This window comes from Euprymna scolopes, chromosome 14 (genome assembly GCF_053919585.1).
Source record: "Euprymna scolopes isolate OS-2025 chromosome 14, ASM5391958v1, whole genome shotgun sequence".
Lineage (NCBI taxonomy): Eukaryota > Metazoa > Mollusca > Cephalopoda > Sepiida > Sepiolidae > Euprymna > Euprymna scolopes.
In genome coordinates, this window is record NC_136495.1 from 75,223,882 (window position 1) to 75,251,488 (window position 27,607).

The 27,607-nt window shown below is 32.1% G+C and overlaps 2 protein-coding genes across 2 annotated transcripts in view; both read left to right on the top strand.

Moving 5' to 3' along the window:
• The window catches only part of LOC145293096 (lysosomal alpha-mannosidase-like), a 348,385-nt gene extending 347,330 nt beyond the window's left edge, over positions 1-1,055 (top strand). The window contains exon 26 of the mRNA XM_080139469.1: positions 489-1,055. Within this exon, the coding sequence (XP_079995595.1) occupies positions 489-577 (89 nt within the window). The 3' untranslated portion in view covers positions 578-1,055. The remainder of the gene's footprint in view (positions 1-488) is intronic.
• Positions 1,056-23,530: 22,475 nt separating this feature from the next.
• The window catches only part of LOC145293098 (ionotropic receptor 25a-like), a 322,383-nt gene continuing 318,306 nt past the window's right edge, over positions 23,531-27,607 (top strand). The window contains exon 1 of the mRNA XM_080139474.1: positions 23,531-23,746. The gene's annotated coding sequence lies outside the window, so the exon portion shown is untranslated. The remainder of the gene's footprint in view (positions 23,747-27,607) is intronic.

Below are 27,607 nucleotides of genomic sequence, written 5' to 3' on the forward strand. Positions count from 1 at the left end.
AAGACTTATTCTTTAGACGAAATAAAAAAAATTGGAATGTAGCATACTGTTTACATTGTTTTTCTCAATTTTGTCCCTTACTTTTGGACGTTCCTATTTTGAAAATAAATAAGTTGTTATAATTCTTTTTCCATCCTTTGCAAATGATACAAATTTTAGCATTTTATCATGGATGATAATGACCACCAGTTATCAAAATTTCAGCTTTTCACAGTAGTTATTTCTAACAAATATTAGGTTTTAAAATTTTGTCCTTTAGTTTTTGATGCGGCAATCAATCGATTTGATTAAAAAATGGGCGATTTCACCAATTTCGATGACAATGGGAGGTGAAATATTTGCTGATTCTCATTCAATCCCGGACAACGTCGAGTTTCTCTACTAATCAGAAAATAGAAAATAAACATAAACTTAGTTTTATTATCATATTTTTTTTTTTTTTTTTTAAAGTTTGGTAATGATTTTTTTCATCTCTTTTCGACTTTCAGATGAATATGCAGACAGGATTCCACCAAATGGATTCGAAATCACTCTGAAACCGATGGAGATCAGAACATTTAAGGTTCTTGTGCAATGAGATACATCATTATATCACATGGCTGAATTAATATTACATAATATCTTATGGCCTTTCATTGTGAAAGTATGTTATTTTGCACAATGTGTAAACATTTAAAAAAAAAAAAATCCTAAATTGAACTGAATGATAGTAACATGTGTTTTTTTTTTAACATCTACATTCAGTTTATATTCCTATTAATATATATATATATATATACATCCATATATATATAACTGCATACTATGTATCCTGATATAAATATTTACAAAAAGAAAAAAATACACACATACATTATATTAATTGGAATCCAGTTGCCAAAATTAATTTAAATCTCAGACTTTAACACACACACACACACACACACACACACACACACACACACACACACACACACACGCATACATACACGTACACACATTGGTGAAGGTATATTCAACACACACATATTATTATTTAGTAATGTTGGATTAATAAAACATATTTTACTGTCAAATTCTTTGTCTTTTGCTTATTTGTTTTTTCTCCTTGAACTTGCAAATTCCTCAGACTAACATTCACAGGCGACATGAATTGAAACAAATACACTGAAGATGCTAACAAGGCTGCTGCAAGGACAGTAGGCTCCCTCAACTGGGCTAGAACATGTCTCACACCTGCCATTATTCTATGTTACTACAAAACTAACCACATCAAAGCAAAGATCGATAAAACACACAAAAAAACAGTAAATGCAGACTCTGTGGAGAAAGAGACGAAACGATAAACCATATAGTAAGTGAATGCAGCAAACTTCCCTCCCCCCCCCAAAAAAAATAATACAAGAACAGACACTACCAAGTTGGAATTATGCAAACAACTGCATTTTGAACGCACAGACAAGTGGTACAAACATAAGCCAGCAACAAAAAAAGAGAGATCACGTTAGAGATGCGGATGACATCACGGCTGTAACAAGAAGTCACGCATGGCAGAAGAATGAGGAAATAGATGTCGTTGTTACGAAAAAAAGGAGTCTAGTTATTACTCGTCCTATGTTCTTTGTGATGTCTTCCGATACAACCTGTTGGGTCTACATGTGTAAACTTGTGTAACGTTGTATTCTATATCTCTACAAAATTACCAGTTGCCAATGCATGGAGTATCGTTGCCACATCTGGACTTGTGCATCTACAATTAGTCTCTCCCTTTTAGACAGGGGCCACAAAAGACTCTCCAATCTAATATGTTCTGCACTATAAACCATGCTTCAACCCCTGTCTCATCGCCACAATCTTGCATACCTGTGCCTGTTTTACAAGTAATTTATTAGAATAATTTTTTAAAGTTTATTTTAAAGACATTTTTTGAAATTATTTTTGATGTGGAAAAATATTTTTAAACGGGTTTTGTTTTTAAATTATTTTTTCTTAAAAACTAAAAAAAAAAGAACTCTTTAAATTGTAAAAAAATAACCCATGAAAATATTTATACAAAAATAAAATAGTTTTAAAGTAATTGAAACCATCAACCACTAGTCTCTTCCTTTTAGACGGGATTTAAAAAATGCCTCTAATTTAATAGCTCCTGCACTGTCTGCCCAGCATTAGCCCCTGTCCCATCACTACAATGTTGTACCCTGTCCTTGTTTTTAAGGTATTTCCATGGAATGTGCTCTAATGAATTTGCTGCTTCTGGTTCACCCTCGACGTAAATACCCCAAACCAATCTGACAACCAGCAAAATCTCACCCCTTCACTGTTGAGGTCCCCAAGTATTGAAGAGCTTTCAACTTTAATAGCTTCAACTGCTAGCCTTTGGATTTTCCTCCTTGCTCCCTTTTTTCCTGATTGTATCAACATGCAGAAATTTAAATGTAATGTGAACAAACACCTTGCTGTGTAACTCCACTCATTTTACTTCTGAATAAATAATAGTAATTCCTTACATCGAAGTAGCAATGTGCCTTGTTTTGGATGAATTAAAGAAAAGAAAATATTTTTTTGAGACCGAACATTATTCTTTATTTTGGTTGAGGGAGGGGGGGACAGACAGAATCCTGGCAAGAACATTACTCTGTACCACTGTCAGTGGACTACTGTTCTCATCTTGAGTATAATTTTCACAACGTTTCGGTTGATATAACCTCCGACCTTCTTCAGGTGTATCTTGTCGAACTTGAGAATGTTTCTGTCGAACTCGGGAATTTGGACGGAATTTCGAACGGAGCCCTTTATTTACTTCACGGGGGTAGCGTGTTCTTGTTTCGTCAGCCATGACTGGATAGAGGTCCTAAGTAATTCGCAAATGTATATTTCGGTCGCCCACTCTAAAGCTTGAACCTTCAGGAGAATATCACTTTTTAAATTGATTTTTCCAAGTACTCTAATCACTGTGCCACGAGTCCTTGCAGACAGAAACGTCACTGTCAGTGTGATAAACTACAAAAGCAATGATTCTCCTCAATCCAGTCTTACAAAACAACACAATTAAATGAAAACCAATAATTTCCGAAGTCTCCACTGCTACTGGAAAAATAAAATCTCTTTACAAAAACAATGAATATTTATTTTTCTAATATTTGCATCTTGAGCTGCAGACCCTGTCATGTTGGGGGTGGGGTTAATTCCATAGGATGGTTGTGATACAGAATGAATGAGAAAAAAAAAACAAGAACTAAAGAAAACAGGCTTTATTTACAAAAGTCACTATGACAGTAAAATGTACAAGGGAAGTAACTCTTCCTAACTTCCGCTTTGTCAACGAGACTTAACTAACACCAGAGACCCCACTTAAATTGCGAACCTAATTAAATTGTTAGCCAAAAAAAAAAAAAATGTGTTGCCATACATTGCATTTCCCCTTTAAAAGAGAAAAATGTCATTTCAACGAATTGCTTTTCATAATCACCGTCAATCCAAGGTTGAAAATGTTTTGTCTAAATATATTAACGATTTTTAGCAGAAAATTATTTTAACATTAATATCTCTATATGTTTTATATATTCGTATGTTCTCGATTCACTTCTAAACTAATCAACTGATCATTATGAATTTTGGAACACAGCCGTTCAGTGTAAGGGAGGTTTAAGGGTGTTTTCTAGTTGGCACCCTTAATAAAATAATTGTCGAGCACAGAATAAATAACATAACACTTTTTTAAAATAAAACAACGAAAGGATTTATTTTAGCAGCAGAGAGTTGACAGTTGGACTGTGTCCGGATTGAGAAAGAAGGAAAAGAAGGTTCTTTGGGTCTGTCAGTCAGAATGCCGTTGTTTGTGTAGTCCCAGGTTGGCAGCAGTTATTTTCCATGAAAATTGTCAATTCTGGAATGTCGGGTGGACAGGGATGAGAAAGAAAGAAAGATGTGTCTTCTGCTGGATGACCGTAGTTTCCAAAAGGGGCTAAAGAAGTTCCTTAGTGGACAAATGGATCAATGCGCTCCACCAGCTGATTGGTCAGTGTTGCTGTGGACCAGAATATAAATACCCTAAACTCACTACAAGAAAAAAATAATGAAACGAATTGAATGAAGAAAACAAAGAACTCAAATGCTGGAATAAAATAAACATGTCGTTTATTTTCGGTTGAGAAATGAGAGTCTTGGGTGTACACGTGTTCATTCAGCCGTTGACGACTACGCGCGTGGAAGGAAAGGGAATGCAAATAGAGAAACGCGAAATGGCAAGCCGGCCTGTAGAAAGAGAGGGTTAAGCTCAGTAGAGCGTCGCACACATGTCTGTTTTGATGGACCAAAGGCGAAGGGGAGATAGAGTGAGAAAAGTCAATCCAGTTCATGGAGAGAGAAAGCGTATAAAGTGTACTTGCGCTTGCCCCACATTATAGTAGCCGGGAAAGTGACGTTAGAACACACGGTCGGTTCGTCGACTCAACAGGTCGAATGTTGGTCCGGATGAAAAAGGTGCGAGTAACGTGGAACAGTTAGGCAAAAACCTTCGGTAATAGTTAATTATGCCTACAAAACGGCATATTTGTCTGACAGATGTCGGTAGAGGGAAATTCGAAATAGCACTTACTTTTTCAGGCAAAGAGGAGATTCCATCCTTGTCAGTGTGTAGCCGAATCATTTAGGGGGAGGTTGATTCACAAGAGAAAAAGACCATTTCTGACTGCTACAGAGGGGTCCAAATGTGAGCTATATTTAATTTTATGCAAAGGAGGGAAAAAGGAAGTGAAAGCCGTTCTTGAAAATTAAGATGCCTTGATTTTTGTGAAACTTTTACACTAAGGACATTTAATTAATGAATATTTTAAAATATCAGTTACTTTAAAGTATCTTAAAACATTTTAAGTCCATTTTAAAATTGTATGATGCTTGTAAATGAAACATGATCAATTTAATTTGGGGGCATGCATTACAAGGAAAGAAATAATATGAGAATGATGCTATGTATATATATATGAGTCTTAAAAACGGGCTTAGAACTGATGACTTCAGAGGAAGATTAATTCAATTTGAGAAAAAAATCCTCTATATATGAATATATATATAGAGATATTTATATATAATTATAAAACTCTGTGAACCTTCTTGTTTGCATCATGTCGTCAACGATCAGGCGATTCCATCTTTTAAAATGGGATGACAGGTGAATATATATATATATATGTGTGTGTGTGTGTGTGTGTGTGTGCGTGGCTCAGAGGCTAAGGAATGAGGGTACGGAGCTATATGTTTTGGTTTCGATTCTAGCTTAAGACCCCCAAATCATACATATTTCTTTTAGTTTTGATCTTACTACTATATATTTTTTATAATATAATAATCGATAGAGAATTATCTCTATAATAATAAATATGTAATCTGCATGAATTAAAATATATTTTAGCGTATATTACGAACGGGCAAACTACAATTATATTATTTTGTATTCTTGCACGTCACCAATAGAAAACGAATAAAGAAAAGTTATAAGCTTTTATACTTTTCATATTCTTTTTTTTATACATGTTCATATATATATTATTTTATACATGTTCATATATATATATATATATATATATATATATATATATATATATATATAATAAAAATGGTTTGATATACATTAAGAGTGAAATATAATCACAAAAGCGGATTCTTATAAATTATAAATGTTTGTGCGTTTAAGCAGATTAGAAAACAGTAGTACCGTCAATTTCAAATCCAAACAAAGTGGAGCAATATCTGGTCTTCTACGTTGAACGTTCTTCGGCCTGTGCTTATCTCTGTCTTTGGGAAACAGATATATAAACAGAGGCTGAAGGAAGTTCGGTATATGAGATCAACAATAGATCTCTTTTATTTGTATTTGAAACCTACGATATCTGTTTTTTTTTCTGATCTTCTGTGACATTTACATGTAAGATATATCTAAATAAATATTAAGCGTAATATTTATTTCAGTCTCTCCTACTAAATCTGCATAGGCATATATATATATATATTCCGCTTGTTCTTTCTGTAGAAAAAGGCTACATACAATTTTTGAAGGCCAAACTGCTCCAAAAAAGGTGAAATTCGTGAAATTTGGCTTTATAAGGGCCAATCAGGTAACCCTGAACAATATGAGAGTGATCTCCCTTTGATGTAGCCTCGTTTTCAAATACGATTATAATAATGTATGATTATTGTTGTAATGATGTGAAGAAAGAACTCAGTAATTTTGATATAAAGTGGTTCTTCACCGAAAAAAGCCAGAAGAACATAAAAAGGGACCATTCAAAAGAAACAGGGAAAAAATACTGTCTGTTGAAATGAATTAATTACAATGTAATATTATTTGTATTGAACTATGTAACATTATTTGCTGAGTACTTATTAATTTATCTACTTTGGGTCAGTTTTATATTTAAAATACAATGAACATAACATAGAAATATTAATAAATTCATTGGTATTGGGTTTTTTTTCTGTTCAAAAAATTAAATTTTAATGCTATCTAGAAAAATATGAGTTTTTATCAAAACATATCTGTTGATTAAATATATTTCTCATTCTGTGGAATTTCCACAGGTCTTGTTAGTAGTTAATATTCAACTCTTATAAATCATTATACCATTGCCACTGTTGATCTAGTTTACTTAGGATGTTGCGAACTTTCTTGTCGTTCCTCCCGTAAGCACTTGATGTCTTTTTAGAAAGTATTCTGACTAGAAAAATTTTCTGGGAAAACAATGCCAATAATAGAATCTTTGGAGTCATACGATGATGATGATCGAGTACACATCGCAGATCGATTCCTTTATTAAGTCTCATGTATTATAACTGGTTTGATAGGCAATACTGTTAATTCTATGCTGTTGTTTTTTAATGGTTTTATCGAACACTCTGTAATAGCTTACGGTTTGTTCGCTTGTAAAACCACAAATAGATTATATTTCTCCTCTTGTCGCATAGTTGCTAGACTGGCCGCATAACCTAAGGGATGTAGATTTCGTCAATGATTGCTCTATTCATAGTGTCTGAAATAGTCGATTTATTTCTGAAACAGGATAAATAAAAATCACGCTAGTAAACCTTTACCTAATCACCCCCCCCCCGCTTTTCCTCTTCGGCGTTAACTTCCAGGAAGTCTATATTCTGTTTCCTTTTTGGATGTTCGCTTTTAATAAACTACTTGAGGGGGAGAGTAGTGATGGGACGATTCCAATATTTTTCCAGTTTCCGATACAATTACGGACTCTGTTGTAAATTCCCGATTCCGATACAATTACCGATTCCGATTCTTTTTTAAATGTCAAAATATATAGTTGTTTTGTGGGCCGGAGAATTACCGTAACCTCCATGTAATATGTGTATATATGCTTGCAAATGTAAAACAAAAAATGCACTTATGGGTGTGGCCTATAGATTAGTTTTACTGGTAGTTTAAAATCAGTAAATGTTCATCATTTCATCATTAATACGAGCTGCGGAAAATTAAGTTTTAAACAAAAAAAAAATGAAATAAAAGCAATAAAAAGAATCGTTTTGGGCATTAGATAATAGGCATACGTTTTTCCGATTCTGATACCCCCAATAGGTCCGATTTTTTTCGATTTCCGATTCCGATTAATTGTCCTAACACTAGACGATAGTTCAGTGGTTATCACCTTTCGCACACATTAATGTAAATAGAACTGTGTAATAATAGACTAGTACTGTACCTATTGACGTCACGAATTGAACTATTCAACATTTTTATGGCATAAATACTTTTTTTTTTTTTTTTACATAGGCATCACCACATTATCAAGGCCAAGAGGCCACTCAAGGATAAGGGTTAAAGAGTGTACAGTAGAAATTGGACATTATAGTAATCATTAGTAATGAAAATTTGGTAAAGTTGATAACTTATATGGAACGGCTCATCAAGAACTTATTTACGTTAGACTTGAAGACAACCATATTGTAGTCAGCCGGAAAGCAGGAAAACGGAAGACAATTCCACAGGCGTGCAGTTCTAAGAAAAAAGCTTTGTTCATGGAATCTACGTTTAGGTTTAGGCACAGATAAAGAGTGGGGGGAATTATTGATAGTGTTTACAGCTAGACGAGTGTTTCTTGTGAAAGTTTGGCGAGGGGGGGCCATAGATTGAAGCACATTCGAACACTTTCCATGAAAATAACGATACATTAGAGACAAACTCGCAACATCTCTTCTGTGAGATAAAGGTTGCAAGGAAGAGAAAAGGACATCTCCTATGAGGCTACGAAGTCTATTTTGAACTCAATTTCAAGAGAAATGTTTTAGATCCCGTAATTTAAATGTTCAACTGCTAACAACTTTGATATATATTAGTCATGAGACGATTCCAATATTTTTCCCGATTCCGATACAATTACCGATTCTGTAATAAATTTCCAATTCCGATACGATTACCGATTCCAATTCTTTAGAAATCTCTAAATGTTTAACTATATAGTTGTATTTTTTCTCTGATTATCTTAAAAACACACATGTTAAATGTGCAAATATTTTCCTAAACGTAAAATATCCTTGTGAGGGACGAGCTATCGATTTTAGCTTCACTGGTGGTTTAAAATCAATAAATATTTATTATTTTATCATTATTACCAACAATGGAAGATTTTGCTTTAAACAAAATCAAATAAAAAAGGCAATTAAAAGTATTGTTTTGGCATCGGAAAATCTGTACAGATTTTTCCGATTCCGATACTGATTCCAATACTCTCAAATATTTTGATTTTTACAATTCCCGATTCCGATTCCAATTAATCGTTCCAGCACTAATATGTGTATCAGTATGTTATATTAGCTATGGAATTCATGTATGAGTGTGACACTTGCGACGTAAAGAAAATAATTTTATTTTTGACATAGCAAACATTTCTATGAAAGTATATTAAAATGAAAAATCATGGACGGATCAATCAAACATGGAAAAAAATCCTCCCTATTCGTGTAAAGTTACCTATTTTTCCGAATAATTGCTCAAAAATCGAAAATTAAACATGATTTTCCTACGAATCGAATGCCGATGAAAGTCATTTAGCAGCAAAAATGCATATGAGCCTACCGATGAGAAATATAAGAATGAAAAACCCATATTAGAATCCTTCAACCAAATTATAGAAACTTAAAATCTAAAAAAATATAATCAATAAAACTTGAAACAAAAAAATAAAACCTAAATAAATAAAATAAAATAAAAAATATTGAAGCAGATTAGTAAATGTGTCAACAAATTCACCGTTCTCACACAACTATTTTGTATCTAGAAATGTAAACAAAAAATAAAAAAAGAAAGGAAGGAAAAGGGACAGAGAGAGTAGTAGTAGTAGTAGTCTTGGCTTTACTACAATTGTTCTTATGTTTGTCAACGGGTTAAAGTTGTTTAGTTGTAAGAAAATAGCGACAGTATAGTTGTAATAAATAGTTGCAAAACACCCGCACTCTTCCCATGTTAAATAATAATTTCAAAATAATAATGTTAATATTTCAGTGCGCAGGTGAAAATCTGCAAAAGAAGTGATTTGTAGTTAATTGTTTATGTTGTTATGGATTAATGTTTATGCGCACATGCGCAACCGGATGTCGTAAACCGGAAAGTGGGTTACATCTATAATATATAAATCGGAAAGTGGGTTACATCACTCGTTACAAGGTCATTTGAGTTTTATAATTATATATATATATATATATATATATATATATATATATATAATTATAAAACTCAGATGCCCTTGTAATGAGTGATGTAACCCACTTTCCGGTTTATATATTATATATATATATATATGATTATAAAACTCAAATGACCTTGTAACGAGTGATGTAACCCACTTTCCGGTTTACGACATATATATATATATATATTAATCCTTTGAGATGAGGCTTCATAATTTGTGCATTTATTCTTTTTTGCAGATTGTTATCCTCATCTTCATAGTTGTTGTTTCATCACGTTTTGGCTAACTTATTCTCTGATTTTCTTCAGGTGATTAATTGCAACGGGACAGGAATGCTGAGTCTTGCAATTACTGCCTTCCATAGTTGTTGCCTCCCCACAATTTGGTCAACTAATCCTCTGGCCTGCTTGGGTAGGATTGAAACCGCTATCTTCAGACAATCCTAACTTGGAACCATAGAGACTCAATGTCTATCCATTGTGCCATAGACTCCTTCGGTCAAAACAACAACAATGAAGATGAGGCTAACAGTCCACAAAAGAATTAATACACATTTAAAATTGTTTAAAACTGAGGTTCTTCTTCATTATAATAGCGAAATGCAACAGTCGAAAAAATAAGTTTTCATTAAAAAACAATAACTACTTATATTATTTGTCAATTTCAACTTAAAGCAATGTTATCTACTTAATTGTCATGTAGCAATTAGTTAAATATTTCAGGAACATTACATGAAACAAGTATTTCCATGATTTAACGAAATAAAAAAAAGCGTTTCCGCCATGTTTGCTTGTAATATGTGACGTAAATACAAAAGAAAATAACCCATTTGTCCTGAATTGTACAAAAATTAATTACCTCTTCTATTAAGCGTGCTATTCAGTTTAATACGTATGCAAACGTGCAAGAAAACTATTTTCCTTATTTTCTACTTTATTGTCTTTTGTAATTTTTAGATATTTTCATTACTGCGACATGACGATTAAGTAGACACTATTCGTTTTTACTTGAAATTCAATATTTCGATTTTTGAATTTTGTTATTATAACGAAGAAGAACCAAAACGGATCCATAAGAACTCTCACATGTCGAGTTAGTTAATTTTCATAACTTAGACATCCTGAATCTTCATTCAGCTCATCTAAGTCGCACCAACATTACCAACTGCTCAATCTATGCATAATGTTTAGACATGACTAAATAAACAAGACAATAAAAGTTCATTAAAATTAATGAGCAATCTTTAGATTTTGTGTGAGAAAACAAAAAATAGTCATCGTCCATTCCAATTGAAATCAATGCCCTAATTCAGATTTCCCAAAAACTAAAAAAAAAAAAGAAGATGAACAAAAATTTGGATGAATTCCATAAGAAAAAAAAAGATTAGTGTCAGATTTTTTTTTTTACACGTATCACAGCTTAATAGTTTTTAGCAGCTGATATTTCACAATTTTTTTTACATGATGATTGACACAAATTTCATGAACTACTATTCTTGTCGATACAATAATCATTTTGTAAATAAACTTTGTACGTTTTCTCAAATTAAATAATTAATTCCAATAAACATGAAATGTGAACAGCATCTCTCTCAGTTCATGTATCCATGGTTATCTGTTTGCAAATCGAGTGGGACTATTACAAACAGTGCATGATTGCAATGGGACAACAGTTTGGAGCATGCTGCTAGTTATAAAAGAGAGTTTATGCCAGAATTCGGAAGACATGTTGCCTTTTTTCACATAGAACTAGGTTAGGTGATAATTGGAACATAGTCATGATTAAGGCCTACTCACAAGACAGGTGTATCAAAAAATAAGCGATAAAGGCGAAATGGATGAGGCCAGCATAATGGAAGTATTTTGTAATGGTTAATAGACAGCAAAGATTCATATTTTATATTTTTAATAATAAATGCATAAGTAATTATTATTTAAAGTCTAAGACATATAAAACAGACGTTAAACCGAATATTGTTTATTTGTTTCTAATCAAGGTGACATGCTAAATACAGAAGAGTTTGCCCCCCACCTTTTTTTTTTTTTTTTAAATATTTCTTATCATTTTGTTTAAACTGGGGATGGGGCATGCTACCGGATGCAAGACATTCACCAACTATCTCATACATTCCAATCGAGAGATCTTTTTACGATTCTAACCGGCCTTTAAGTTCAATTGTTTGAATCTCTCTTGCACTTGCTTCACTGGGTATTTTTGCCAGGTAGTTGTTGAAATTCTTTTTCTTAAGTCCAGTTGCTCCTTATAATTACTGCGATGATAGAGATCTTCCTAAGATTCCAATTTCTTTTCATGTAATAAATATGGCATTGGTATGTCGTTATCTTTTCACTCACGGCTCTGGGGACACTAACTTCTACTAAGGTTGCTTCTTTCTCCTTGTCCCGTATCACTATGCCAGTATTAATAGCTCTATTTTTAAGGTATGTAGCTGTAGGAAATGTGAAATAGCGGATGGTGTATAAAGTATTATGACTTTGTTCAGTATGAAGGGATATATCACCAGTAAGAAATTTTCAGATTACATCAGTCAATGTTAAATGTGTCCATAAATTATTTGTTAGAAATAGGATAGGTTTTTAATTTTGGGGAAAATCTAGCTTCCACGAAAAGGTTTAAGAAAATGTAATTGCTTCCTCCTGTTTGTGAGGAGAGAAGAGATATTTTACTTTGATCCCAGTCTGAAATATAAAGAACCAACACAAATAGAATCATTTTAGTGAACAATGTTTTCTACGTTTCAAGAAATAATTTGAACGTTTACATCTACCTCCCGATAAAGAAAGAAATTTGTATAATGGAATTTTTTTTTTTAAATAATTGCTTTTTAAATTTTCCTTTAATTATAAAAAATATTTTTACTCCTGAAATTTGACAAGATAATTTTATATATTAGATGTAAAATTAATATACAATCTATATAATTTTTAAAGGAAAATGGAGAATTTCTTTTTCTGAATTGAAAATGAAATATTATTTATCAAATGGATATTTTTTATAATAGATTCGATGGAAACATTTAGAATTAAACAAAAAAAAACAGGGGAGTTTTATCCATAAATGATTTTAGAGAGATGATTTTGTATATGAATTTATCTGGTGCTGCTTTCAATGGGAATTTTTTTTTTTAACTTGTCTGTTATAGCAACGTTGATACAGTAAACCCGATTTATTTTTCTATGATATAAATTTTGTTATGAAAAGATCGAAACTAAACATCTCCATAATAGAATATGCGTTTACGATGGAGATAACGAGTTAACTTGACGTCTAATAAAGCTTGTTTTCGGGTCCCAACAAACCGGAAAACAGTGGGTGGTCTACCATTTAGAGAGGGGTGGAAGGATCCTACTAATACTTTTTTGTTTATTTTTTGGAATTTTTCCCCCACCCCACGTTAATGAAATAAATAAATGATTATATTATATTTTTTTTATTTCTCTTCAAATTTTATATTTACATTGTTAAAAAAAACAAAACAAAAAAAAAACGATTTCATTTGTGAATCTTAAGTAGGACGACTCCCGGTGTGTGTGAGGTATTATGGTGAATGATAACAATAGCCAGGACCAGCAAAAGTACAGTGACGAGGATGTCCACAGACCCCACTCTCCATTTTTTAAGTGGTCTTGTGCCAAATTTTGTTTTTTACTGTTTTGTTCTTTTGTAACTTTTTCAGAGGAAGTAAAAATATATACCTTAAAAACCGACCTTGTGTCCAACTCTGTCCTCGTGGGGAGGCAAGTAAATATGAACAAGTTCATTTGACGTCTAACAATCAGTAAACATGGGTGGACTTAATGTTTATTGAATTCTACAAGAGAAACAGAAACATGTCCAGTTTAACACCAAGAAGATGATTTTTTTTTGTGGGGAAAATGGAGGATATTGAAGAAAATGCATAATTGGACACCAAATGTATTTGGGTGGTGTCTTCGGTCGCATAAAGAAAAAGACTTATTCTTATTAAACATCGTTATTTAATACTAGCTCTTCCTGCCCGTCTAATCCCAGCAGTTAATGTAGTTTTAATAATACATGCATCAGTAATCATTATTTGTAAAGTCTGAGAGCCAAAAAGATGTCCAGGACAACGCTGAAAGGATGATTTTTTTTATGTGAGAAAATAAAACAGATCAAAGGTAATGCATAATTGGGAACCAAAATGCATTTGGATTGTGAAGGAGTTAAATCAAAACTAATTTTGTGTGGATATAATATGGTAGTTGGATTTAAACCATCACAAATGTAAAAAAAATAATCATTTATTATGATTTTTTTATGTGAGAAAATGAAACATATTGAAGGAACTGCATGATTGGAAACTTTATCAAGAGCTGCTTTCAATGAAAATAAGGGATTATCTCCGCGACTTGTTTATACTAGTGTTTGTTCTTGAATATGTTTTTTTTTGCAGTTGGGAGGTTCTTGATATCAGAACGTCGAGTGTTGGAAGTGTGGCATCGTTACTTCGTAATTTTTTTTACCACAGAAATTGCAGATTTTGTTTCATTTAAGGCCAGATTTTCGTACGATTTACTGTTAACAACGCCTTTATATTCAGTCATGTTTTTCTATTTATCATGACGATTTATTTATCCTAGTGTTTGTTCTGGAACAAGTTTTTTTTTTTTTAATTTCTTGTTGAAAGGCAGTTACATCATTTGTAACATTAAATAGCATTCTGCCGTGTCGGTACAGTTTTCCATTACCTTCAAAAACCATACATTTATTTTCGTTCTGTCAAATACGAATTTGGTGATTGACTAATTTAAGATAATTGAAAAAAAAATAGGAAAATATTGATTTATTTTTTACTTCAAAAATCTATCTAGATAATTTTATATATTCGATGTAAATTAATATACAAGCTATATTTTTTTAAAGAAAATGACGACTTTCCTTTTATGAATTAAAATGAAGTATTATTTATCAAATATTTTTTATTGTAGATTCGATGAAAATATTTAGAATTAGATAAAAAATACGGGGAAATTTTGTCCATAAATTGTTGTAGAGAAACAATTTTGCATATGAATTTATCTATAGCTGCTTTCAATAAGATGTTTTTAAACTTATATATTATAGAAACGTAGATACAGTAAACCCAAACTATTTTGTGTGATACAAATTTGTGTGATACACATTTGTGTGATACAAATTTGTATGATACACATTTGTGTCATACACATTTGTGTAAATTCGTTAAAAAAATCGAAACTAAACACTCCATGATAGAATATGCGTTCACGATAGAGATGAGTTTACTTGTGTGACAGCCTGTAAAAATGGACAAATTTCATGTGTATTGAATTCTACAAGAAAAAACAGAAAAATGTCCAGTTTAATGCCGAAAGATAAATTTTTATGTGAGAAAATAAAACAGATTGAAGGAAATGCATAATTTGGAACCAAATGTATTTGGATTGTTTATTTATGTGAGTCTGTCTTTGAAGGGGTGGGGCTAAAATAAAACTAATTTTTTGCGTGGATATGTTATGGTATTTGGATTTAAAATATCACAAACGTAAAAAAGTAATCATCTATGTATGGATAATTTGATTTTTGTTGATTTTTGTGTTGCATAGCTAGAAATAATACGAGAATGATTGGATAGATGTGTAATGTGAGTTTTAAAGACAGGCTTAGATCTGATGACCTCAGAGGAAGATTTAATTTGGACATTAGAGGTAGATGCGTGCAGAGAAGTGAACTTCGTTTAAAGAATGGATGAAAGTTCTTGGGTCAGTAGATGTGGAACACGGTGTAGATCAGAGGGAGAAGACTAATGAAAACACGAGAGGAAAATGGACTTGAGAGATATGAGGGTAGAGATAAAGACTTGGGCAGAGATAGGTAAGTTTAGAAGTTAATTTCTTAACGCTATTCAGCACATGCCAGCATGTAAAAAGCACAATAAATCGATGATGATGATGATGATGATGATGATGATGACTGTGGTGGTAATGATGATGATGATGATGATGATGGTGGTGGTGGTGGTGGTGGTGGTGGTGGTGGTGGTGGTGGTGGTGGTGGTGGTGGTGATGATGGCTGTGGTGGTAATGATGATGATGATGATGGTGATGATGATGATTATCGTCATCACGATCATGATGGTATGGTGGTGGTAATGATGATAATGGTGGTGATGGTGATAGTATTTATGATGATTTGGTTGGTTGGTTGGTTTTGTTTTACGGCATATCAACCCTTTTCGGGTTATTTAATGCCGAATTCAAAGATTTTGAAGAAAAATTTTTTTAATAGAATATATTTGTTGTTTTCACGTCGGTTTCTATTTAACCCATAGTTGGAACCCTAACAGGTACTACCACTCTGGGTCAGAGTGGACCTGGGAGCAATGGTAATTAAAGGGTGGCTCCACACTCCCCAAAGCCCACAAGCTGGGGCCTCACCACTGGATATAGTTTAAGGTCATATCCAGGACCCCCATTGAGGGACTTTTACCCTCTGCAGGGGGGCAGTCGGCATATTCTAATGCCCCACCGACAGGGCCATTTATGATGATGATGATAGTGATGATGATGTTTTGGGTAAAACATTTAACCTCCGAGAAGACATCAAAACATGCTTTCAAGCAATTAGTATAACAATTGCCAATTTTTTGCTTTATTTTCTTTTTCTTTTTAGATGCATTAAATCGAGCTTGCTCCTAGCGTATAGACTGTTCAATCAAACCCCTCTCTCTCTCTCTCTCTCTCTCTCTCTCTCTCTCTCTCTCTCTCTCACACACACACACATTTTATTTTTGTGACGAATTCTTGAAAAGATATCACAACATTCTTGCGAACAAGACGGTCGAAGAAACATAACTAAGATACGCGATGCTTGTTATAGACATTGTTTTGTTTTTTTACCGTGAACACAATACCATGTGGTTGCCCACTTTGCATCATGCTGCGATCATATCACCTGAGATCGCTTATGTTTAAACAGGACTGTGTGTTCAAAGGGCTAAAACTAAATACGGTGAAAGTGGGGCGATTGACTTGTGGAATTGGATCAAACCATCAAGCGATCAAGTTTTACTGAAAACATCACACGACATCTGAACATATTGTAACTCATTCACCATTTCGTTAGAACATATTCGTTTGTTGTGACGGTTAAGACAATTCTGTACAAAGATTTGTTTTTAGGTATAGAATTATAGGACGAAGCTTCCAAATAAGATTCAATGTACGATTATTGTCAAGGAATACTAGAGTTTTTAATTTATTGTTTTTTTTTCCCCCAATGAATCTAATCAAAAAGAATTAGTATTTGTACAAGGTTATTAAGAAGAAACTAAAAACAATTAAACAACTTTACAATCAGCTTATCAAGTTTATGTTTCCATGAAATAATATAGATATAGTAAAGTTATCAGAGTAGATTTCGTAGATATTAGATGAAATTACACACACACACTTATATATATATACTCCTATAAAATTGCGTTTTTTGTGTGTGTATTACTATTCATATTAAAAAAAATACCTTTTTTTTCTATTTATTTAAAACAACTTTCTTACATATGGGTCGTGTAATTGAATTCACCAGCAAAAGATCTAGCTAATTTGCATATTCTTTTAAACATTCACTTTAATTAATTCCCTATTAGTTTTTTCGATTTTCTTATGGGATGATCATCTTTAGTTAACTATTACGTGCAATTATATGCATGCAGATGTTCTACATGATTTATACTTGCATAATATTTGCATAAAAAGTTTATAGTAAACACAAAACTCTTCCCATATATATTTATGTATGTGTATATAATTTTGTTTAAAAAGTTTTGCCTACCAAACTCCTCCTAGACTTTTTATTCTACAGACATGAAACTTCATATATAAGGTATTTGAACTCACGCGAAACTTTATATTTGGGGTTTAGCCCGGTCAAATCGGTACAAAAGTGTGAAAATTTAAAAACAAAATGAAATTTGCCAGATGAAGGTCGGACGCCAGCATAATGAATATGCATGCATAATGTAGTAGCTATTGATTCATGTTTTAATGTTTAGCGTTGCAGCAAGCATGTCTTCATAGCTCAGTCATAACGGCAGAGGAAATATAATCGAAAGCTAAACGTTTGGGGTTCGATTCTCGGTGGTGCTACACGAGCAACTATTTTTTTTTTAACTTTTTAAATCATTACTACATATTGGGTCCAATATAATATAATAATAAATACGAAGCCTGCTTTAATCAAAATATCATATTTAAGCGTATTTTACAACCGGGCAATGCCGGGCACCTTGCTAGTATATATATATATATATATATATATATATATATATATATATATATATATATATATATATATATATATATATATGAATGAATGAATGAATGAGATATAGTTTGCTTGAAGCATTTGTGAGATAAGTATGTAGAAGATATTTAGAAGGCTATCACAATGCGAGGAATGGAATGTAGTCGATGTTGAGAAAGAAAGACGAAAATTAATGTCAATTTGCAAATCAATATATATATATATATATATATATATATATATATATATATATATATATGTTTATTTGAAATTGGTATATTTAGGCAGCATTTTTTCATTCAAACAAACATTATTAAATGCAACGGAGACACTTTGCTTTATGATTCTTTTTTTATTTTTTGATTTTCTTTACAATTTTTTTTGTATCAAAGTCAAAAATATTGATAAAAGTTCCATAATTGTTGCTGTCATGAGCGCTTTCGATTCGTCCACAAATCATCATCAGGGGTTGAAGTAAAATTGCGAAGGAGCGAAAATGAGAATTAAAAGTGAAAACTAAAATATACAGTAAACGGCGTTAGGCGATAATAAGTTAAAATATATAAAGTCGATGAAAAGGCGATCAAAAATATAGGTCGATTAAAAATTTGAGTATTCGTGGACACAGTTAACAAAGTCCGTCCAATACGAACTACGCAAGACATTTTAGAACGTTACTGCTTTTCTCAAATGCAATATCATTTATAGTGAGCTGAAGGGTTCTAATATATGACGCTTCAAGAATTTTAAATTTTTTTATATTATTTTCATGTTGTATAATTTTTATGTTGTCAACAAGAACCTTTCTAAGATAAAAAAAAAAAAAAATTAAAGATTTTGGAGGCCGTCTCTATTGCGGTGCGTCAACCTTCTTTGTGCCGGCAAAAAGAAACATCAAACGCATTGTTTCTCTTTGGGGAACTTTGAATTTTTTCTCCCGCTTTTTTTTTTCTCCCTCGTTGTGCCAATATTTTAATCGTTTTTAAACGTAAATAAATTTAATTAGTGTCCCCGTACTTTTGGCACATTTAATAAGTTCCCCATTAGAACTCTTTATTTTTCGACACAATATTATTTAGGTTGCTATCGATTTTCTCCTGACGAGATGATAGCCGAAAGAGTTCTCGAGAAACTTCCGCCTATTATTTTTTAAAAAACTATATATAAATTCTGTACCTCTAAACATTTATATATATATATATATATATATATATATATATATATATATATATATATATATGTGTGTGTATATATATTCAATTGTATTAAGTATAAATGTCTTACTTGAAGGAGTCTACTGTGTGTGACAATTTTCCATAATATATTTCGGGGAATCCCTTTTTCAAATATTAGATGTAACATATCTATTCAAAGCATGCTGGATGGACGAAAACAAATGAAATAAATGGCTGTGCGAAACATCGCAGCAAATATAAGGAGGGCATTGTGTTTTGAGTGATTGTTTTTACTATTGTTAGATTTTTCTTTTTTTCTTTTTATAATTTATTACTTTTATTTTATTTTATTTATTCTTTTTTACATCTTTTGTCTTTTTCTGCTTTCTTTGTTATTTTTTGTCTTAATGGATTTGTTCGCTTAATCGGTGAAATGACCTGGTCTATGTAGGTCAAGCGGATCGCTCGCTTGAATGGGTTAAGTATTGAGAGAAAGGAGGAGAGAGCGCGGTGGGGGTGCTCTTGGCCAACTGTTGGAGTTTGGATCTTAATGTAGTTGGGAGAGGTAGAAAGGTAAAAAGAAAGGGGAGGACATGGCAATCGGTGTTAATAAATGCGAATATCTGCATGATTTTAAATATAAAAATATATTTAAAGTATTTTACAGCAAGCGGAATCATAAGCGCTATCGTATTGATATATAGATTCTTGCATCATATTTTGAAAGAGACTAAAAGATAAAAGATTAAACTAGAAAAGAGAATTAGTGGGACTGGCGAGATCTCTATAAAATAAAATGCACTTACTATGGGGCATATGGAAAAAGAAACCATTATGAATTAATGTTTCGTTCAACCAATAAAATAATTATGTATGAGGACAGAATGTTCACATATATCAAATATAACCTGGCAACGCCGGGTGATGAGCTAGTCTTTAATAATGTTTAAACTACAAAATGCTGCCTAACTACACACAATTCATATGTGTATATATATAATATGATGATTTAATTTTCGGTGCCATCAGCTTGAATCGAAAGTAAAATTTTCGGTGATTCAGCTATTGTTATTTAGTGCTTCAGGTGTTGTTCGTCAGATGAACGAAAAGGGCTAAAACAAATCAAGTTAAAAATGTACGCATATTCAAAAGTTAATCGATTTACTCTTGTCAAGATCAACTGTTTTCCTTTTAATTTTGTCCCCTCAGCAGCTATTGGTGCAGGCTAAAAACAAAATCGAAAGTGTTTGCGAAGTCCAAATACCCTATATATAAAATTTCAAGTCCGTAGATCAAATATTCATAGACGAGTTTAGTAGAGACGTTTTGCACACACAGAGACAAGTTCACTATATATATATATATATATATATATATATATATATATATATATATATATGTGTGTGTGTGTGTGTGTGTGTGTGTGTGTGTGTGTGCCAGTGTGTGCTAGAACATTTTCATTCTAAATTCTATGCAATTATACACAGTGTAGAAACTATGCATAAAAACATTAAACATAATAATGCAATAAAACTGATCTAATAAGAATAAAACTGAATAATTAATTAATGAAGTCTAATTTTTAAAAGTAATATGCAAATTAGTTAATCTTCATGAAGTCGCTCACATATCTATGACTGAGGATATTAAAAGTTCGTTTAAATAATTTTTAAATGGAAAAACTTGGTTTTAATATCAATGTCAGAGCGAGAAAATTTCAAATTCATAGGTATCTAGATATATACGTAATATTTGTATAAGGCTATGAATTTCACTTTCGTATAATATGCCATTTTTGACAATATGTGTCCAATTGGAAACAGTGCAATACAAAACCTATGCTCAAAAGTAAATGCAATATTTTAAAACACATGATTATTGATAAAGATTTAAAATAATACATGTCACGGCACGAGGGAGAAGAAAGCTGAGTAATTCGTGTTAAGCGATATACACGCCAGAAATTCTTTTCAAAGTTGAACGAATCGGTTCTTTCAACTTCTGTCTTCTCGCAAACGTCGCACTCTTCACAAGCAAGTTCTTTTCAACCGTCGACCGACAAAAAAAAAAAAAAAAGAGAAACGAGTCGCAATCTTTGTTTCGGCTTGACTTTTTATAGCCGTCGGGCGAACCCAATAGTCGCGGTAATGCGAGTATCGCTCACAAACGTTTTTCTTTGTAATCTAACGGTCCCAGGTTCGCTCCCCGATACAGGCACGCACAACTCATACCTTTGTGTGCTTTTGCGCATGCTCGTCACAATACATTGCCGATTGCTTTTAGTAAAATCACAACTCAATTTTTCTGTCACCAAAGCAGATTGTTGAGAAAAAATTTTCATCTTTTTTATGTGCCCAGCTGAATTTGTTCGCCGATAGGTAGATTTATGAACATTTACCATCCGAGACCGTCCACATTCAACTAGCATGGCTATCTTCTGGAATAGCTATGGCATTAAGTCCATAATATATTCTGTCCAAAACAGACATGTTGTTAACACAAATCGATTCTCACTCAAGAATAACGTGGACTATTAAGCAACGTGTGTAATGAAGTGTGGTTGTACATATTTATGACTATATATTATCGTCTAGTGTCTCTGTGTGTGTGTATATATATTTACGTGTCGATATATTTGATCGTCCAGTGATGTGAGTATTAACAGGTCATATAACATAACCAAAAAGGAACGAGTAACAGTTCTTTTTTATTGGGGGGGGGGATAACATCCACTAATGGCGAAAACATACCTTATCCATTTGGGTTGATTTTGATTTGATGAATCCTTGGAAAAGCTGCAAATGAAGATTCATAAGACCCGAAGTTTTAATTGTGTTTACAGCAACTTTATTTCCCCATAAGAAAGCTGCAATGTTGGTCCTAGATATTAACTATCGACATTTTCCGACAATATCCTCTGCTTGGAGCCATTACGGTCATGAGCCATCTCTCTCCCTCTGACTAACGTCTGTAGACTTTCCTCTATGACTACAAACTCTTGACTAATTCCTACGTATCTCTCAATCTATCTCATTACGTCATTAACTCCACGTGACCAAAGACACAAATCGGATGATCCACCTTGGTCACGTATTTTGTTTATGTTAGTTAACAGTCTTTTCACCAAGTTAGCATTTTTCGGAAGTATTTTAACATAAATAAGTTTTATCCTCAAAAATACCTACCGCCTTGATAACATTCTTTCCTTTCTATTTTGACAAATATCAATAACGATCATAATAATAATCGTCCAACTAACTTGGCGTTGCCCGGTACAACTATGTAACACTGGGTATAGCACTATTCATTGTATTAAAACGTGTTGCGCCAAAGAGGTGATAATAGCAAGAACAAATCAGCCAAACAGTCTACACACGAAAACATCTTGAACAAGTGTTGCTACTTCAAAACAAAGGCATAGACAGCAGTGCTTGCTTTCCGTGTTTTTGGACCCCCTCCTCCTTTGGAAAACTTAAGCGAATTTTTCTCCTAATTTAATGTGCCAGTAGGGCAGCCAGAGATAGGTATACTTTTTTCATTGTCGTAAATAATTTGCCTGCTAATGGGGCATTATTTATTGCTTTGCAAATCGATTATGACTCCTATTTCACAATAACGCCTCAAAGTTTACCTACCTATAGGGGAATTTTGCAGGATTAGATTCGTTTCGTTTCATTTAAAATATTTACTAATTTATTTTCATTTTTTTTTTGTACGAAAACAAAACGTTTCGTTTCGTTTATTTTTCGTTTTGCTTCGTATATCTATAAGTATTTAATTACAACCGGAATGTGGCAAAAGTTACCAAGATTTAACAAAGAAAAATCTATGAAACATGAAAAGTTATAATTAGAACAACCCAAAAATTACATTTATTAATCAGGTCAATAAATTTGACAAAGTAATTATATAAGAAATTTCATAAATTAATCAAAATATTTAAATTTCACGTTATAAGAATATTCAATAAGCATTAATTGCAATTTTTAGTTCACCTTAATTATAATTAAAAAACGAACGAAACGAAACTTTACTAAAACGAAACGAAATAAACAAAATATATTTTGTAAAATTTTTGCTACGAAAGTTTGGAACCTCCGTCTTCTTCTTAGTCCTTCCTGGCTACGCCCTTACTTCAAAAGTAATTCAGGCTAGACTAGTTCTATTATATTTATATATTATCTAGCATCGACAATGGTTTTCCGGCTCGATTTATGTATGCAAAATCTCCTCATAGACGTGGCTCACTGTTTTCACACAGAATGTGTTTTTTACTTTCCTTCTAGTCTTCGCTTTCTGAATATGAGATTGATTTTTTTTTCTTGCTATAAGTGGGCTGCACTTGAGCTAATATTGATCTCCAATCACATCTCATGCTTCAATTGCTTAGTCACGTTTACTTGAAGTGGACTCATCCTTGCAATTGTCGCAGGTTAGTACAGTGAATGTTGACGACAGTATACATACAGGATGTGTACGAAACCATTTCTCTTTTTGCCAACTTTATTTACTATGTATTGAAACATACGGTTGATCTGTTGAAATCGTGATTCACCATATTTTCTCTGGTCCGTAATTGATGCTTCCATTTTCAAGGTGAGTTGAAGATGAATCTTTTTTATAATTTTTTATTCAGGCTTTTTTTTAATGAATAAATGTGAGTGGATCTTGTGTTTACTTTCAACAGCCACCCAACTCTCGCTTCCCTTATTTTGTTCTTTAGCCTTCTAATGCCATAAACGATGTTTCTGACAAAGAGGATAAAATTAGTTTTCTGGGTCAAAATCTATTGCATCTAACATTTATTGCTGGTAATTTTTTTTATTTTTTATTTTTTTAATTAAAGTACTATTTTTAGCCCCTTATATCAAGTGGCTCCATGGTTTGTCTGGAGTGATATCCATTAAAAAAAAAAAAGTTTCACCTGAATCTAGATATGTCACGATGTAAAAAAAAAAAAAAACTATTTTTGTTTAACAGAGGAATTGAATGAAGCTATGTGTTTCATGACTTGAAAGTTTAATCTCTCTGTTGTAGATATTGACGGTGTGAAAGTCTTTGAAAAGCAACCTCTCTGTCATGGAGGTGCGTCATTGAATTCTTGGCAAAAGTGCATTTTATAATAGTGATGGCTATATAGAAATATAAATTCTGGAGCACAAAATGTCGCTCGGTTTAATGATACAACTCCCGTCTTTGTAATTCTTTAAAGTTTTAGAAAAATTGTTCTCATTCTCCAAATATTTTACTTCCAATTAAAAAACAAAAACAAAAAAGAAAAATATTATTTTACACGTGTTCGAGGAGCGTTTGAATTGTAAAACATTCTATTTTTAACTCAAAAAGTTGAAGAACTACGAAGATAGAAGTGATACCATTAAAACGAGCAACCTATTGTGCCCCAGAATTTATTTATTTATTTATTTTTACATAGTTACCATAAATTTCTATGCACTTTTGCTACCGATGAACGATGGCTGTGCATGGGCGTCCGGAGCATGCTTTCTCATAAGAGGCTCGTTCCAAATTTAAAGTCTCATGTTTTTAACTGAAGAGCTACGAAGATATGAGTTGTATAATTAAAACGACCTTTTGTGCCTCAGAATTTATTAATTTTACATAGTCACCATCATTCTCAATGCTCTTTTGCCAACGCTAAACAATGGCTGTACATGAGCGTCCAGGGCATACCTTGTCATAGGAGGATCGTTCAAAAAGTAAAGTCTACTTTTTTTTAACTAAAAGAGTTGAAGAGCTACAAAGACGGGAGTTGTATTATTAAAACGATCGACATTTTGTGCTCCAGAATTTATATTTCTATATAGTCAGTCACCACTATCATCAAATGCACTTTTGCCAAGAATTCAACGACGCACCTCCATGACAGAGGTTGCTTTTCAAAGACTTTCACACCGTCAATATCTACAACAGAGAGATGAAACTTTCAGGTCATGAATGCATGAGTTCAGTCATTATAAATTGCAATCCTTTGTGATCCATTCAGGCGGAAGTAAATAGGAGGCATTACTTTTGGAATGCCCTTCTTGTATTAAATTAACATAGTTCAGATTTCGGTCAATATGCACTAGTTGTTCAACCTCCAAAGGGTGTTTATTCCGAAAGCCGTTCTTAACATGGGGAGGTTGGGGCGGGTGTTATTCCGAAAGCCGTTCTTAACATGGGGAGGTTGGAGATGTTTACTCTGAAAGGCATTTTCTTATTTTCAACTCCCCCGGAATCAACTTCTTAAAAGGTAAGTCTTCGGTTGGTTCCGCCAGTGCACTTTCACACAGATTTCTTTTAAAGAATTCTCTAAAGCAAAAAATAATGTTTTTCGTATAATTTTGAGATTTTGATTCCACTTTTTCATCATCTAAAGGAATCAAACAATTCTTTAGCCGATGTTTTATAAAATAACATTCTTTAAGTGTGTGTCTGTGTGTGTTTACGTTCTTAGTTTTTGCATTTAGTGAGAATATATTGGTTTCACATGTTTTACGACAAACCAACCATCTATAGATTATTTAATGCCGAATAAAGTTATTAAATGGAATCCTATATTTGTGATGATTCTTTTAGATTAGAAAACATTACGTTTATAAGGAAAGTTTACATTTCGAGTGAGAACACTATTCTTTAAAAACATTATTACTAGAAAACGTTACTATAAAATATTATTACTAGAAAACATAACTATAAAATATTACTAGAAAACATTACTATTAGAAAATATTATTATTAGAAAATATTACTAGAGCATATTACAACTAGAAAATATTACTTCTATAAAATATAACAAGAAATTATTAATGCTGGGAAACATTACAACAAGAAATTATTACTACTATAAAACATTACGACTAGAAAATATGAAGACTGCAAAACATTACTACTTTAAAACATGACTACTAGAAAACATTGCTAGTAGAAAATATGGCGCTTCTACACTATCGGACGAAATTTCGGAAATCATAATATTGAATTTCACATGAAAACAATGGTGTATACGTATTCCTCGTATTTTTAAGATGATTATATCCCAAAATTACGAAAATCGATCAGGTAGAAAATTATTAAAGAAAATAAAGAATATGACTTGATGAAAACGAGCGTAAGATACAGGAGAGCTCTAAAGGGAGGTAATTTTCCGTTTCGATTTAAACAAGATGGCGATAATATTTTTACCTGCTTCAACGATTAAATATGTTTTCTTTAATAATTCAGTAATATTCATGTAATTTCGTCTGTATAATTTGGAAGCTACCATTGTAACTTATAAGAATTGACCAAAAAAAATCAGTGGAAACCATTGTTTTTATCTGAAAACTCCATTTATGAACCACAAAATCTGGTCCCAATAGTGTAGAAGCTCCGAAAATATTTCTACTAAAACATTACTATTAGAAAACATTACTATAAGAAAATATACTTTTAGAAAATATTACCATTAGAAAATATTACTATTAGAAAATATTACTATTAGAAAACATTACTATTAGACAATATTACTATTAGAAAACATTACTATTAGAAAATATTACTAAGAAGAAAACATTACTATTAGAAAATATTACTATTAGAAAATATTGCTACTAGAAAACATTACTATAAGAAAATATACTTTTAGAAAATATTACTTTTAGAAAATATTACTATTAGAAAATATTGCTATTAGACAATATTACTATTAGAAAATATTACTACGAGAAAATATTACTATTAGAAAATATTACTATTAGAAAACATTACTACTAGAAAATATTACTATTAAAAAACACTGCTTTTAGAAAACATTGCTATTAGAAAACACTTGTTATTAGAAAATATTACTTTTTAGAAGCATTACTTTTATAAATTTAATATGTAAAGTCATGTTGGCAGACTCTTCTAGAACATGATATCATCTCGATTCAAAAAATCCTTCTCAAAGTGAATGATTGAAAATAATTAATTGAAAAAACATGTTTCCCCGTTTTCGCGAGTGTTTTACTTTCTTGTATGGAGTTACAGTCGGCAATTCGTTGCTCTGCTGGCAGAACATACTTTAAAATTCTAATTTTTTCATTTATTTTAAATAAGTTTTTGTTTTGTAGCATATCAACCATCTATACGTCATTTAATGCTGGATAAAGCTGTCAAATGGAATTCTATAAATGGGATAATTATTCAATGCTAGACTTTGTGCTTGTTAAAAACGGGGTTGACTTAAAATGAGTGTTTTATGCCAAATTGATATTTGAATTAGATTAAATTTCTGTCTACTTTCGCATTAAACACTATTAATTTCTATTAATTCGTAACTGTGCATCGAATGGATACCATAATACTTAATTTGCTGTACTTATCATAGCAAAGGTTCATACAAAATTTCAAGCAGATCAGTTCAGTAGTTTACAAGAAAACTTCTAGAGTAAATAGGGTAACTAATCCATATTAATCCCTAACTGTGGATAACAT